The 17,398-nt window shown below is 38.2% G+C and overlaps 1 protein-coding gene across 2 annotated transcripts in view; it reads right to left on the bottom strand.

Moving 5' to 3' along the window:
- Nucleotides 1–14,010, bottom strand: part of pkn3 (protein kinase N3) — a 42,059-nt gene extending 28,049 nt beyond the window's left edge. Inside the window, exons 1-5 of one of the 2 annotated variants that reach the window (XM_049604010.1) lie at nt 13,715–14,010; nt 8,647–8,923; nt 6,573–6,739; nt 4,238–4,358; nt 1,398–1,549 (exon numbers count right to left, since the gene is read on the bottom strand). In XM_049604010.1, the coding sequence (XP_049459967.1) occupies nt 1,398–1,549; nt 4,238–4,358; nt 6,573–6,739; nt 8,647–8,923; nt 13,715–13,735 (738 nt within the window). In that variant the 5' untranslated portion in view covers nt 13,736–14,010. Of the gene's footprint in view, nt 1–1,397; nt 1,550–4,237; nt 4,359–6,572; nt 6,740–8,646; nt 8,924–13,714 lie in introns of those variants that run through there. The other variant, XM_049604011.1, reaches the window with a different exon arrangement.
- Nucleotides 14,011–17,398: the final 3,388 nt, after the last annotated feature.

Raw genomic sequence — 17,398 nt, 5'->3', positions numbered from 1 at the left:
GCAGTGACATTACTGCTCTCACTGCATTACTCTCAACAAAAAACCACTCACTTCTCCATTTTGTTGAATCTGCCATGTAAATAGGAGATGGCACTCTGACTGAACACCCAAAACACACCTATGATTAATTAAGTGACTAAATACAACCCCTTTGCTTCTTGCACCTTACTTTACACTCAGAATTTGCAGTTTTTAACTAGCAAAAGTGGAGTTGGACACATCCTAAATGTTCCAAGCATCTCTGATACCTGCTGAAATTATTGTAAACAAGTGGGAACTTTGACTCATATGCTGCGATGTATATGTTCTTTTTTTCCCGTTTTGTATATACTGTATAAAGGCAAAACTGGAAAAAATAAATTTTTAAATACCACCATTACCTCAAAAATTAGGCTTATTCCATAAAACCATGTTTCATAAAGTAAGTTTAATTAAGTCTAACCTTAGTTACTATGGTAACATACCTCCAGACTAACCTGGTCTCAGTCAAGCTAGTTTTCAGGTTTAACGTCACCTCAAGGTTGAACCAGTGTGTCAGCCTGACACTCTTAGTTTATATCTTTTTCAGTCTGAAATATCTGCACAGTATTCCAGTCAGCAGATGTGCTTTTGAATGCACTGCAGGTAAAATGTCACTGATGACCCTTGGCTGTAGTCTCACAGTAGACAGACTGACAGACAGAAATCCATCTATTAAAAATCTCAAGGTATTTAAGCAATTTCTTTTCACCAAATGGAGGCTGTTACATCACTTATACAAACCAAGTAGCTTAATCCAACCAATAAAGAACTTCTCAATAAAGGGATAACTATTTTACATTCTTGCTCGAAGATAAATAACCTGTCTGGGTCATTTCTGATACGACTAAGTTGTTAAATGTCAGGTAGCAGTGTACTGATTCATTTTCAGCAATTATGATACAGTACAAAGAGAATTCACCTCACTTACACCAAACTTGAACCAAGGATGAAACGACTACAAACTGAGCAAACACAGGAGCTCAGCAGCAACAGTTTATCACACTTTGTGTCAAAAACTGAGCACAGTGCTGGTTTAAAACATGCTGCCAAAAATTTACTTCAGTTTGTTTTTGGCATACTTAACATGCGCTGCTCTGTGGCCACCAGTGTCACAGCTTTGTCTTTACATGTCCATATTCTTTTTAGTGAATTTATATTCTCTGTGCTTGAGGTCTGTGTTTCAAATTCATGAAATTCAAGACTTTTCACAATCAGCCCTATTTCTCTGAGTTACCTTTACACACCTCACACACCTTAGGATGCAGTCTGGCTCAATCCTTATTAAAAACATTCACTTTTACTGCCTTTGATCTTTTTTAAGGTTTAGTTTTGAGACTGCCGTCACAATAAACAAAACATATCCGGCTGGTACCAACCTCTGCGAGTATGCGGCGATCCTGGACCTTATGTCCACTCAACTGCTTCACCACATTTTTGGCTCCTTCTGCTACAGCTGATTCAATTCTCAAGTGGTGGATGAGGTCAGCCACCCGCAGCTCCACAGGACTGATCATCTCCACAGGATGACCTGAGGTCAGAGGGAGCATGACTCAGGCATCACCAGCAGATTTGAGAGTGGATACAGTAAGCACCACCCTTTAAGACTGTTGTCAGAACTATTAAATATGATATTAGCAAGAGACCACATTGATGTTTCATTTATATGTTTTTTTCTGAAACCTGCTTTATTCATAGTTATTAGTTAATATGGTCAAAAAATCTAAATGTCAGCTTTGTCCATTTCCAGGTATATGAACACCACTATAATGCAAGAGTCCATGTTGTCAAAGGTATTTAAAAACCTATGGGAATACTATTGAAGGGCTTAATTCATTATCATAATTTCCACAAAGCTCCATTTTGAAAATTATGGACCTGAAGTAAACAGAGTCTTGTCCACACTTACAGGGCTACTTTTGCAAACATGGTTTTTCTTCCTCCTCTGTTGTCAATTTTTTTTTTTTTAAATCCAGTCAACACACTTAGAAAAAATGTATCTGTCATAATGACAAAGGAACACACAACTGAAAGCCTGTCAAGAACATGTTAAACCAACAGGCAGTGATATAACCCTAACCCCAGAGTCACGTGGGCCAGTCAGGCATGAAGAAGATGACGATGTTAGCCAATCAGAAGCCTGTAAAAAAGCACTTGAGTGCTCAAGGGATGACGTTTTTCTGTAGGCTGACACAGAAGTTAGCTCCGCCCTGGTCCCTTTGTCAAAAAACCTGTGGGATTTTTCCATTGGAGTCTGGATTATTGCTGAGCATAAGCTCTGTGGCAAACAAAGGTTTATGATACTAACACACTTTGGTTAGCGAGATAATCTTCACAAATGAACACCACCTTTGTGATTTTTGATGCCCAAATGCAATCACAAGAAGTAAAAATGCTATAAACGTTAGGCTATAAACAAACTACATTATGGTTGCATGACTTAACATCCCTACCACAGCCAGGCTGTAAAGCCGTGTTTGGCATGATAATGCTCCATAGTGTCATTTAGCCACTTGTTAGCAACCCCTTTTTTAAAGACACATAAAAGCTTCAAAGTTTAAGAGGGGGGCATTTACTGGCATCTTTTATGTCATAGAACAAAACATGAAAGTCTCTTAAGCTTTAAGTGACCTTATTTCAGGCATTTAACTAAAAACCCATTCAAAAAACCCACTGACTTTAAGAGAAGGGAACTGGGAGTGCAAAAATGCTAACTCATTTCTGGGTTTAGGACTCATTCCTGGGGCACCTTATAACCAAAAGGCTACCTGGCTGCAATGTCACATTGTAGCGCATTCTGATGCCTCTGATCCTCAGTATAGTGGAAGCTTATCTGTACATTTATGTTTAAACATGAAAAAGGCCCTGTTATCAAGGTTAGAACGAGCACTATTTTGGCCACATCCACCATTGCACAAAATTTCGGCTTATTTGTGCTGTTTCACAAAGGAGATAACGTCCAAGTACATGTGTACGCAGGGATTTTTTTAAACATGGCTTTTCTATTTATTTTGTAGTCCACATGTAAACTGCATTTTAGGTCACAGAAAATGGACCTGCTGTAAAACTCCTTCCAGGGTGAAGATGTTCGGAGTAGGGTTGCAACGTTATGAGATTTTCACAGTATGATAACTGTCTCAGAAAATATTATGGTTTAGCAGTATCAGAGAACTATTATTATTATATTTGGTCAAAATGACTTTCAAAACAATTGAAACGGAAGGGTTATTTTTGGATAAACAAATATTTTATTACTATATTTGAAACTTGAAACCCTATTTCAAGGGAAGTATGTGCAAAAAGTCTCCCTTTTGTAAATAACTAAAATAAATTTAAGATTTTCTGTACAGTTGCATTTTTTTCCTAATGTCTTAGATAAGCAAATGTACACAGTACAATAACCGTCAATTTTAATATCACAGTATACCTTGAAACTGGTACATCGTTGCAAGCCTAGTTCAGAGACTGTGTTTTCTGTGTTGACGTGTACACAGGGAAATCACAGTTTTTGGATCATAACATCAGAGTGTGCGTTATCTCTTTTGCGTGGCATCACAAATAAGGCAATGAGACAGGATTTTTTGAGAAAAAAGAAGGGGAAAAAAACCAACCATGTTTTCAAAAACAGTACTGTGTCTGTCTGGATTAGGCCTTCAACTGTAAACCAACAAAATGAATTGTTGCAGTTTTGAACATGGAAATTCATTCTTGACCTTGGAGACACTTGTTTGACTTTTTTTGTTGAACTTAAGACTGTTACCATCGATGATGGCTCTCTGTCTCACTGGAACTTGAGCAAAGTCCCTCTGCCAATGAATACCAGGAAATGCATTTGAAAGGTATGGAAAAGGTTTATGGACCTTAAATCGAGATTTCTGTCTTTTCCAAAATGTGTGAAAGTACGTCATGAGTTGGGTTTGACGTAATGCAAAATAACTGCATTGATTATCAATTGGATTATTTCATGTGATTTAGATTAAAATTTTCCTTAATGTTAGCATTTTTCCTGTTACAAAAATGAAAATGGTTGACTCAATTTGTCAATAAGAGACTACTGCAGTGTTTCGACTCAGTGCATTCAATGTTAACACTAATGATGAGTCTCTTACATGGGAATTGTCACAGTTAGCAGTTTCAGTAATAGGTGTTATAAACTGTGTGCTGGTGGAGATTATAAGGCCAAGATGAGAACTGTACATGTAAGTGCTGTTAAATTTACCGTGCAAGCCATCCACCACGTCTCTGGCTTGACTGATTTTGATAATCTGCATGCGTAGGAGCTCAATCTTAGTGCGACTGTCCTGCAACATCTGCTGGGCTGTGGACATCATCTTCCTGTCCTGGAAAATGAGCTTATGGAGCTTAATGCATGTTGTCCAGTGCAGACACATCATGATACAATGAGTGGAATAAGACTGGGTAGAAACCTAGTATATGACTGGAACTTGTATGATAAGTGTGCTAAACTGTGGCAAATAGTTACACAGATAGTCAGCAGTAGTGTCTATAATCTGAATTCCTCTGTATAAAATATTAATCTACAATCTTGTATAGTGGCCCAAATAATATTTGTTCTTATAGTGCACTGAAGTAGCATATCAGAAGTATAGTACAACCAAGGCTTGAACCTTAGGACCAATTTGGATTCCATCTAGATGGCCTGTGTTTCAAAGTTTTTTGAACACTTGTCTCATCTTTCTTTCGTTCCTCGGTCCTCTCCTCTCCTGCTAGGGATGACTTAATAACACTCATGTCTGACACCAATACAGAGTTACATGGTGTTGCATTTAATACATTTGCATGAAGTAACACCAAGAGAACCTGTGCAGAGTTTGTGGATGTTTTGTTACTGATCCTCTGTAAGGAAAAAATTTTGTATCTGGCACTAATAAACTTAAAAGGGAGAATTCACTCCAAAATCAAAAATCAGTATTTTCTCCTTTACCTGTAGTGCTATTTATCAGTCTAGACTGTTTCGATGTGAGTTGCTGAATGTTGGAGATATCAGCCTTAGAGATGTCTGCCCTCTCTTCCATATAATGGAACTAGATGTCACTCAGCTTGTGGTGCTCAAAGCGCAAAAAAAAAAAAACCTCACAATTTTTTTTAAAAATAAACTCAACAGCAATGTCTCTTTCCACAAATCATGACCCAGTTACTCAAGATAATCAACAGACCTTGCAGTTACATGTGGGACATATTTTCTTTCTACATAACTACACCCACCAACCGTGCCATCATGCAGAAGACAGAGCGCATCAACTGCTAGCTCACCTAGTACCACTGAGCTAGCTAGCGTTACAGCTCAGCCAAGGAAGACACCATTAATGCTTACATCTCACGCTGATGCAAGTTCGTCCATCAGTAAATGCACGCTTCCTTTTGTGCGGAGATACAGTCGGCTGGTGTAATTCTGTGGAAACACATACCAAGGTCTGTGGATTATCTTGAATAACCGGGTCATGAGTTCTGCAAAGAGACATCGGCGTTGAGTTTTTCAAATGTAATTTTTTTTTTGGCCGCTCGAGCACCACAAGCCAAGTGCCATCTAGCTCCATTTTAGTAAGGCCCAGACACACCAAGCCAATGGTCGGCTGTTCATCAAATTTCTCGTCACCGTTAGTTCTCTGATGTGGTTTTGTTGTGTCTTGATCTTTAAAGAGAAGGCAGACATCTCTACAGCTGATCTCTCCAACACTGTGCAACTCACATCAAAACAATCTAGACTGATGAACAGCACTGCAGGCAAGAGGAAAATATGTATTTTTGATTCTGAGGTGAACTGTCCCTTTAATTCTTTGACACACCCACAAAAATGACAGCTACTCTGTAGTGGAACCTATCCCACGCTGAAGTCATCCTACTGGCACATAAATAAATCCTCACTAATTCCTCAAATTGTTCACATGGTTGGATACACAGTGTGTTGACATGTCTGCTTTCTCCATTTGTTGTCTTTACATTCAGTTCCAACAAAGCTTCTTACACCCTAGGTATAAATGAGAGTTCCTTTAATATAATTTTCTATACTTTTGCATTCCCTTACAATACTTTTGGGGTACCATCCTCGCGTTAATTTCCGCATTACCTCACACTTGTTCAATTAGTTTGTAATACTACCCTTCCTTATAAGAGTGTAGCAAACAATATTTAAAGCATTTAAAAACACAAGAGTATTTAAACTCAATTAGAAAGAAACTAAGAAGATGAAAAGATAGAAATAAATAGTAAGAAGACATTCAGGACTGAATTAAAACAATCAAAACATAGTGGAGTTCATGTTAGTACCATGCTCTACTCACTCAAAGGAACAGCCCTGTCCTCAAGTCCCCTGTCTGCAGTGGCATTCCTTTGTTTCTCTCCCCTGTCCAAACCTCTGTCCTTACTTACACATCAGAAATGCTTTCTGCTGATGCCAGAATTTTACCAAATGAGTCGGCGTCAACTCCCTGCTACAAACAAACTGTGAAGGAAAACCATCTCCATTCACAAACTGACCAAGTGAGTGTGTGTCTGTGTTGTGATGTTTTTATTTGGGCCGGACTGTACTGTACCTTGACTGAGCTGTTTGTGTAAATTTGGATCATGTTCTCAGCGCCCTGTTTGACTTTGGTCTCCATGGTAAGCTGTTTCTTCAGGGTTCTGACTCGACTGACCACTGGTGATGTGGCCTCTTCCCACTGACATGGCTCTGATTGGTTGTCTTCCTGCTCTGAGCAACCTGTGTAAAAATAACCACATGGCAGGTCAGGCTTTATGTATCTTGGTAAAGACAATTTGTGGTGATCAATTGGAGAGGGCTTAATGACCTGTGCCATCTTTTAGTTATTCAGAGGGCAGATGTGTTTGCACTCTGACAGAAGCTTGGGGTAGTAGTGTGCAGTGTTGTCAGACTCAGTGTGATTGTGATGCTACCACTGAGGTAAGCTGGATCCAAAATGTTCAAATCCTACTCAAGTGTCAAGTTAGTCAAGTTTCTCCTACAGTTTAAATCCATGTCTGAATAAACATGGATGCGTCACATACATCTTCCCCCTGACAGCACATAAGATCTATACAATAAGCACAGTTTCAGAATTAGTGCCACCAATTCAGTATCTGACCAAATGTCACCCCTTCTGTTCCTGAGTTCTGATGTTGAGTAATGGCCAGACAGGTGTTTTAGCAGAACATTATCATGTTTGACCTTTTGGACATAAAATGTCATCACTTCATAATTTTATCCTATTAGACATTTATGTGAATTTTGTCCTAATTAGCATGTGAATTCTTGAATTATGACGAAAAACATATTTTGTGAGGTCATACTGACCTTGATCCTTGGCCAAGTGAACATTTGTGCCAAATTTGAAGAAGTTCCCTCATTGTGTTCTTTGATAGACAGACCAAAAACAGAATGCCGGCCATGGCTATCGCCAGCATGAAGACATTATACAATTTTAACTGTGTTGGATAATTAAACTAAGCAGGTATGTTGGACGTGGACGTGATTTTGAGTGACATCAACAGTGGTTTGCTAAGACAAACCACTGTTGATGTCACTCAGAAAATATAGTGATTGTTGGTCACAATCACTATAAAGAAGAGGCTTACATTGAGCAAAATACATTTTAATACAAATTACCACCTCCGGCGCATAAAGTGTGATTCACCGCATTTTTTTAATGTAGCAGGGTACTTGCTACAACTACAGATGTCACACCACCTGCTGTCTGCCTCCCTAATATCGGCTGATTGACAGACTGATAAAAATGCGTCACAACCACCACCAAGTGACACTTCTGAGGAAGGCGTAAGTTTCCGCCGAAACATGTAAAGGTATGTAACATCTTAACATGTTTGAGATAAAAGAACAACTAAAGTCATTAAATAAACCTTTGTTATTGTGGTGCTAAACACTGAGTTGCTGTAAACTGACTTAACCATGCGTCATTTAATAGCTGGAGTGTTTTCGGTGTCTCCAATATCGAGACACTGTCTCACTGATCCTCTGCTGCAGTGATCTAAAGCAGTGTTAAATCAGATGCAGCAGATATTTGTATATATTTCCATCCCCCCCCTCCCTTACTTTGCATCTCTACATAGCAACACCTTGAAATACATATTGCATTAACCCAAACAAGCATTTTTACATGTGCAAAGCTTCAGCATGGTACTTTTGAGAAAATCAAGATTTCATTAAGGCCTGAAAATCTTTGTTAAGTTTTCCCCTTCAAGTCTAAAGCCTAATAATATACATGCAGCGTAAATTGGCTTTCCTCCACTGCTGCTGTCTACAAGAAATCTCCTGGAGGGTCCTAAATAGAAAAGGGTTCATCCTCTGTGGAGCATAAATGTGCTCAATATATTTTCACAGTAGGCTATATAAGTGGATATTTTCTGCTGATGGTTCTACAGCAGAGGTCAAGGGGTTCTCAATGAGCAAGAACTTAAATATTCACCATAAGTTTTATAGAAACCCATTAATTTTCAAAATACCACATCATGAACCAAAGTGCTGGTCAAGAGGGATTTGGACCTGTTGTAGGCAGTAGGTATGGAAGTGTTGGACAAAAGAACAGACATTCTATTAAATGTTCACGAGTTGCCATTTTAGCAAAGTTCCAGTAAATGATGTGTTTAAATTACCTGTGACGCTGTCCTTCTCTGTGGCCATAGATCTGGCATTGAGCTCCTGCAGTTCCCAATGCAACTTGTTCAGCTTGCGGTTTGAGGCTTTGAGTTGGCCCTCTACATCAGCTGCGCTCTTGCGATTGGTGACGGCCCTCCGTAGTCTCTCAGCAGCCTCCTTGATCTTCAACTCCCGCTGGATTTCCTGCCTGAGCAGAGTACGAGCATCCTCCAAACGCTGCTGAAACTCTGGGTCCAGAATATCCCCTTCAACCAGACCCTGCAGGCTGCCACTCTGAAGGACACACCACAACTGCTTCAACGTCTGAACACTGCCTTTGTTATTTTTATATTTCTTTATGTATCACATATGTATTACATTACATATCATAACAAATTACCCAAAATGTCTGTATTGTTTCTCCCAAAACCTGCTGGTGACACCTAGAATAGGGTCTAACTGTCTCACCTATATCTCAGAATTAATACTTTTTCATGAGCACACTCTTTAAACAATTACAAGAATGCATATGGATTTCAGGAACTGAAATTCAAGTAGTTTGCATTATAAGTACCATCCACATGAAGTCCAAAACAAGTGCTGAGACTAACTGAAACCACCCCCTACCAAACAAAGGACAGCCATCACCCACATCTCCACCCATGTGACAATAACAATTACATCAAAGACAAAAAACTGCAATTTCAAAATTCAAATGGAAATTACGCACATGTTGTGTCCACTGTTTGGGACAAGCAAAAAAAGAAAGGAGAGAAACCAGTTGGAGGAAGGAGGGGAGGAAGTAGAATATTTCAGGCAGACCAGTTAAACCCATGTTAAATCAAACTGTGACAGTCAACAACAATAAATGGCACAGTGCCTCCCCCTTGTGGTCTGTTCAGCTTTCCAGTAGTGGTAACGTTGCTTTTTTCAGTGTCAGAAGATCAGGTGCTGAGACAAGATTAGAGCTGACACTAATCATCATTTTCATTATCAACTCATCCATCAGGAATAAGCAGTAGGCAACTATAATCAATAAGCAATAGTAAGCAATAATAATAAGCAATAAATCTTCATATTTTAGGAGCTAGAGGGAGAAAATGTTCAACAGAAATCAAATATTAAACAGTATGACAGGTTCTAAACAATACAAGAAAAAAAACCCACGCAGATTAATTTCCTTAAGGTGAAACAACCCAGGTGAAAACAGTTTTGTCATGTATTCGTCAAGTTTGAGATATTGAGCAATTTTCCTTCAATAACATTTCTTCTTTCAGACTAGTAGAAAGAAAAAAAAAAAACTTATTTGTGTGTTTATTTTAGTTCCAATTTATGTTCTGGAAATGTCTGCAAATACTGCATATTTCATTAGATAATGCATCATTTGCATATTAAAACATAAAATTTCAGAAAAATTGTACTACAAAAACTACTTGTCTTAATGTAAGTAGTCAACTGGGGAAGTTTCATACTGATATCTATTAGTTTAATTTTTTACCCTCACGTTGTATTTTTTTTTCAATACATATCTTTAAAGGCTGATTCTGAAAATTACATGACCCAAAAATTCTCTGAGCCAGAAATCTCAATTTCAGTAGCACAATACAACCAATTTTCCAGTTTTATTCTTACATATATTCTGCAGGTTTTCACACAGGGGTTTGTTCATATATCATTCATAGCCTAATCAATATAAACATGGTGTAAATTGTTTTCTGATTTATGGTGTGATATAAAGAGACATCCAAATTTCCCTCTGTAAAAACCTTTGACTCTACTATGTCAACAAAATGAAACAAGAATTTTGTACCTGTCTTTATCCAGTGTTCAGATGTTTGTTCAGGAAATACATGCAAAATATTACATATCTTATTAGACAATGCATCATTTGCACATTTAAATATAATATTTCAGAAAACTTGGAATATAAAATATAATAATCTTAATGTAAGAAATCAACTGGGAAAGTTTCATTGTCGCATCTATTAGTTAAAATTTTACGCTATTTACCTGGGGTGTGTCTCTTAAAATGTAATCTTTCAACTCTGTCAACACCACAAAAAAAATCTTTTTTCATAGGCTATGCATTTTACTGGGGTAGAAGCAGACACCTCAGAGTACAACACAAGCCAGCATTTTCCCATTCACACACACATTCACACACCAACGGCTAAACCATCAGGAGCAATTTGGGATTCAGCATCTTGCCTATGGACTAGGGATGCATGATATTGGACTTTTTGCCGATATTCAATATGCCGATATGTAACAACTCATTTAACTGATAACCTATACTGATAGCTCCATATCCATTTGTTTCCCTACCTAATTTTGGCAATCATCAACTCTCTTCTGTAGTGGAATTAAGATCATATGCATGCATACTGCAGATGGAGAAATGAAATACAATGCTTATTAATTAATGTAATCTTTACTGTGCAAATTAAGAAAAACATGTTGGCCGATTCTGATAGTTCAATTTAAAGCCAACATCAGTCGACAGCGATGACATGCCAATATTATTGTGCATCCCTACCGTAGACACTTCGACATGTAGAATACATCGAACCACCGACCCTCTGAAAAAGAGGTCAACTGCTCTTCCTCCTGAGCCACAGCCCTTTAAAATGTTTTAACATTTGTGACATGTTTTGAGTACACTCAATCTGAACATCTAGTAACAGCTGTTAACACAGCTTTGTTTCAAATAATTAGTCAGTAGCTCTGACAGCTGCTGCACCGATCCTAAATCCATGTGACACAACCGAGGACTAAACAGTATATGGCAAGCTGTTACATCATTCATCCATATATCCATTTTCTAAAGTGCTTATCCTGGTCAGGGTCATGTGGAGGTGGAGTCTATAGCAGTATGCATTAGGCAAAAGGCAGGATGCACCCTGGACATGTCTCCAGTCAATCACAGGGCTGACACACAGATACAGACACCCATGATCATACAGACAGGCAATTTTCAGTTTCAAGTTTGCCAATCCTGCACATCTCTGGATTGTGTGAGGAAAACAGACAGGAAACCTTTACTGGGAAGCAAACTTAGTTCATTATGACCAGCCAAAACAGTAATTTAAGATGTCTCAAACTGTATTTGCACTTATCAGCGTGTTCATTTAAGATACTCTATAAATAGACAGTTACTGAAATTGCTTTGGCCAGTTTGTTATACAGAGTGTGCAATTAAAGGTATTTACAGATCAGTTTTGACTGAATCTGAAACATCTTAGATTTAGATAGCTCCAATTAAATTCCGACTAATTGTACCCAGACTCTTCACACATTCCTCAAAATGAAACTGACAGCAAATTATCCAAACAGCTGTCAACCAGAAGATTAAAACCCCTAATATAACACAAATTTCTTTAAATCCTGTCCCTCCTATTTATTTATTTGTTTACTTAGGCTATTTATTGTTTGTTTTTGTATGATCAAGTATTTAAGAATACAATCAGAGGCATAATCAATTATCCTAAGACATGCTTTGTCATAGTAAACATTTACAAGTCCAAATTAAGTTGCATAAAAAGATGAGAACAATGAACAAATGTTCAAAGATTTTATGACAATATTGTTGGATTTGTTTAAGATTCAAATAGATGAGCTTTAAGGTTATGCTTTAGCCTTGAAGGCATTTCCCTACAATTACCATTCTACTCCACCACTGGATACAAAGCCCAGACACCTTAACAAAGTATTCACCTTCACTGACTATCAGACCTCAGTCCTTCCTAGTAAGTGGCATTGCTTAACAAAAGGTAGGGTGGCTTTAGTGTTGGTTATTACCGGTATCTATTCATGTTTTTGGCTATTATCTACTGTAGGACACACCTTCTGCCAATCAAAACAAGTACACCTTTCTCTGTCCTAGGAAGTGGTGGCAAGTTTGGTTCCCACTGAAAGAAAATGAACCAAGCATTTTTACATCATAATGACCGATGGATGTTGTAATTTATTTATTTTAATTAGACTGGCCTTATGGGAAATAACTTTTTTTTTGTAATAACAGGCTGTTCTTTATTTATCAGAGGAGGGGTTGACTGGGGTGTGACCCAGGTTTTTTTTTTAATCCTTCCCAAAACTATAAATATTTCTCCTTAAACCTGTGACTTGGGGAAAATGCATGACCCTCCCTTGTAATAATTGTTAGATAGTTAGATAGTTAGAAGTATTTGAAAGCTTAAAGTTTAAGACAAAATCCTGGAGTTGAAAAAAGGCTCCGTTTTTCAGTTTGGGCAAACGGTTTATCTGAACTGTGAATAAAGTAACTTTGATGAACTAAAATATCACTATTTTAAGTTCAAATTTGGTTAGGTTTTGTTCTGATGGAAGCATTCATTCCACAGAATGTATTCAAGGACCAACAAATATATAAAAATCCAACAATAATTTCTATTTTTACAGTTCCTGGCTAGGATTAATGGTGTAATTTTGTGATTTTTAAAGGGGAAAAAATGCCTTCCAAACCTGGTTTAGAGGGCATGTTTTTTCAATATGCTGTGATATAAATAAAAAAATCAGCCAAAATAAAAACACAAGTCCCTCCCCAGTGCTTGAAAAATTATTTGACATGCTTCACCCCCCCATAAGTAACGAACAGTCCCTAAAATGTCTAATCATGGGCTACAACTCTCTTCAGCAATTCATCTGCTTTCAACAGGACAAACAACAAATATTCAAAGTGTAAGCTAACGTTAATCTTTCCTGAAATAAACCATTTTAGGCAGAGACTGTGTTTGAATAAGAAACTCACTAATAAAGCCGAGGAGTGAGCTTTGCTAACTCTTGCCATTTTTTATTTTCTTAACGAGACTGAGGCGTTAAAATAATTAGCTTCAATGAAACATTAGTTAATAGTATTTTTCTGACACCCAGAAAGACATAGGAACTATGAGGAGAGGCAAACAAGACAAACAGGAAAATCCAGTGCGCCCGTCTGGTGAAATAGCAACTAGCGTTGTTTAACTCAACTAAATGTCGGATAATATTAACTGGCGTAATGTTGGCACCTAATATCTCCATGATAATTTAACTTCATCTGCAGAATTGACGACCTGTGGCATTAAATGTTACCTGTAGTGTTAAACCTGACATGGTGGCTGTCAGTTGTGTGTGCTGGACATTCACACAGCGTCACGTCTCCTCCAGCTGCCGTCGGTCCTCTTCGGGCACACAAAGTAAGTCTAGTGAAACGGCTCCTGGCGGAATGGCACAGCTAGCTTAGGTCAACTAGCAGCGGTATGTGAAATTCAACGTCTGCTAAAGCTGTTCCCAGGCGTTCCATGAGGCTCAACTCCTGCTCATTATGGAAACAAATCTGAATAAAAGTTTGAATTGAGTTCAAGTGAGGCTCGACGCAAAACTGACGTCAGGAGACGGAGGCTGGATTGGGTGGCAGTCGATACTGACAGAGACGCTGAAAGAGCCAATCACATTCGATTATTCAATGCACCTGCCGAGGTAACCAAATGATGCATTCACGTGGCCTGCGTCTTCCTCTCATACTTGACTTACATACACAACAGATAACTCTTGGACCAGTTGTTCAAAAAAGTAATCTGGATCAGAGTGATCCGGATTTGGATAGCCTTAGTTTTGTTATCCAGAATCAGCTAATTCATTTTACTTTAGTACTCGTTTTTCTAAGCAGTATTGGATTTGAGCACCCTGATGATATACAAACTTTTCAAGATTACCAAATCTGGATAATCATTGCTGTAAACGGAACTACATATTACAATGTAGGCTACCGACTATGCAAAGAACAAGTGGTAGAATAGTCAGCTAGGGATCACTTCAAATGTTTTTTATGAAGATCACTTCAAATGTTTTTTGAAGAGAAAGAAAACAGCATGGGGATACTGTCAGAAACTACCTTTGACTTTGTCATTGTAGTTAATATAAGGTGATAAACGAAATTTAAAGTCATTTTTGTTTGATAACGACAGCTTTTAGGGGATTATTTTATCACGATCTCTCCTTTAATCCTTTATTTTATTTCATTTTTATCTTATCTTGTTTTATTACATCACTGTACTGACAGCAGGTAGCCTAATGTCTTACCTTGTGGTGTAATGTACTTGCGACAGGCCCCAGTGCATGCTACGACGTCTCGTCACATGATCAGAGACTTTACATCGGATAACCACATACATATTAACCAACAAATATCATTGCATATCTGTATATGACAAAAATACCAAAGAAAATAAGAAATTATTCATTTGATTTAACAATTTAATAGTTTATTTAAGTTTGTTTGGAACAAGCACATAATTTTGTTATACCAAAAGAAGTGTTTTAAATAAACATGATGGAGATGGGTTTGCCCTTTTCAAGGGCATATATAGCAAATGGCACTGTATTTAATTTAATGAGAGGTCTTCTTTGAACACAGGCATCTTTTCAAGTTAGCAGTCACTTATAAGGGCCCATTCTCCACCCAACACATTGTTGGAGGGCCCATGCCAAAGTTCTGAACAACACATGCTGAAGGTTTGATCAAAATTAAAACCTCTGACTGGATTATGTGATTTAATCTGATTTAAGAATCCTTTACTTTCTTTTGAAAAAAAAAAAAAAAAGAAATAAGATTTGGTTTAATCTAATAAGATTACTTCTGAACAACTGGACCCTGGTTTCAATCATCAGTGAGCCAAACCTGTTTTTAGATAAAAAAAAAAAAGGAAGCTGTTAAAATTATTTTAATTCAATTCAATTCAATTTTATTTATAAAGCCCAATATCACAAATCACAATTTGCCTCACAGGGCTTTACAGCATACGACATCCCTCTGTCCTTATGACCCTCGCAGCGGATAAGGAAAAACTCCCCAAAAAACCCCCTTTAACGGGGGAAAAAAACGGTAGAAACCTCAGGAAGAGCAACTGAGGAGGGATCCCTCTTCCAGGACGGACAGACGTGCAATAGATGTCATACAGAACAGATCAGCATAACAAATTAACAGTAATCCACATGACACAATGAGACAGAGAAAGAGAGCGAGAGAGAGAGAGAGAGAGAGAGAGAGAGATGCAGGTAATGACAGTAGCTTACAACAACATTATTGAAAGTAATAATATTATAGTTATAGTTCTGGCTACTGCGGTACAATATGTTGAAAGTATACAAGTGTGACAATAGTCATATGTGTATAATAACAGTAGAAGTATGACTAATGACTAATGATGGCAGCAGCAGCAGGAGGCATCTGGCAGGACCACGGCAGCAGCACAACCACACACGTCACGCTGTCCAGGCACCGCTGTGATATGAGTTAATCTGAGAGACAGTGGAGCACAAAGGCTCCGGAGAAGAATCCAGAATGGCCGAGTTAGCAAGATGCAGTAATAGAATATGAGAGAGAGAGAGAGAGAGAGAGAGAAGGTGCCCGGTGTATTATAGGGGGTCCTCCGGCAGACTAGGCCTAAGTCAGCCTAACTAGGGGCTGGTACAGGGCAAGCCTGAGCCAGCCCTAACTATAAGCTTTATCAAAGAGGAAAGTCTTAAGTCTAGTCTTAAATGTGAAGACGGTGTTTGCCTCCCGGACCGTAACAGGAAGATGATTCCACAGGAGAGGAGCCTGATAGCTAAAGGCTCTGGCTCCTGATCTACTTTTGGAGACTTTAGGGACCACGAGTAACCCTGCATTCTCAGAGCACAGAGTTCTGGTGGGATAATAAGGCACTACGAGCTCTCTAAGATATGACGGAGCTTGACCATTTAGAGCTTTATAAGTTAACAGTAGGATTTTAAATTCAATTCTGGATTTTACAGGGAGCCAGTGCAGAGAAGCTAAAACAGGAGAAATATGATCTCGTTTCTTAGTTCCTGTTAGTGCACGTGGCGCTGCATTCTGAATTAGCTGGAGAGTTTTTAAGGACTTACTAGAGCTACCTGATAATAGAGAGTTACAGTAATCCAGCCTTGAGGTAACAAAAGCGGTGACCAATTTTTCTGCATCTTTTCAGGTCAGGATAGGCCTAATTTTCGCAATATTACGCAGATGAAAAAATGCAGTCCGTGAGGTTTGTTTTAAATGAGAATTAAAAGACAAATCTTGGTCAAATATCACTCCGAGGTTTCTTACGGTAGTGCTAGAGGCCAGAGCAATGCCATCTAGAGAAACTATGTCATCAGATAAAGAGTCTCTGAGTTGTTTGGGGCCAAGAACAATAACTTCAGTTTTGTCTGAATTTAACATCAGGAAATTGGTGCTGATCCAGGTTTTTATGTCTTTAAGGCAGTTATGGAGTTTAGTTAATTGATTACTTTCTTCTGGCTTCATCGATAAATACAACTGTGTATCATCCGCATGACAATGGAAATTTATAGAGTGATTTCTAATGATGTTACCTAAAGGAAGCATATATAGAGTAAATAGGATTGGTCCGAGCACAGAACCTTGCGGGACTCCAAAACAAACTTTGGTACGTAAGGACGATTCATTATGAAAGTGAACAAACTGAAAACGATCAGATAAATAAGATTTAAACCAGCTCAGTGCAGAACCTCTTAGGCCAATTAAGTGTTCCAGTCTCTGCAGTAGAATTTGATGGTCAATTGTGTCAAACGCCGCACTAAGATCTAATAAAACAAGTACAGAGAGGAGTCCTTTGTCTGAAGCAATTAGAAGGTCATTTGTAATTTTAACTAGTGCTGTCTCAGTGCTATGATGCACACTAAATCCTGACTGAAATTCCTCAAATAGATTATTATCATGGAGAAAATCACACAGCTGGTCTGCGACTACTTTCT

The sequence above is a fragment of the Epinephelus fuscoguttatus genome, linkage group LG18 (genome assembly GCF_011397635.1).
Source record: "Epinephelus fuscoguttatus linkage group LG18, E.fuscoguttatus.final_Chr_v1".
In the NCBI taxonomy this organism is placed as follows: Eukaryota; Metazoa; Chordata; class Actinopteri; order Perciformes; family Serranidae; genus Epinephelus; species Epinephelus fuscoguttatus.
This window is presented reverse-complemented; position numbering and strand designations above follow the sequence as displayed.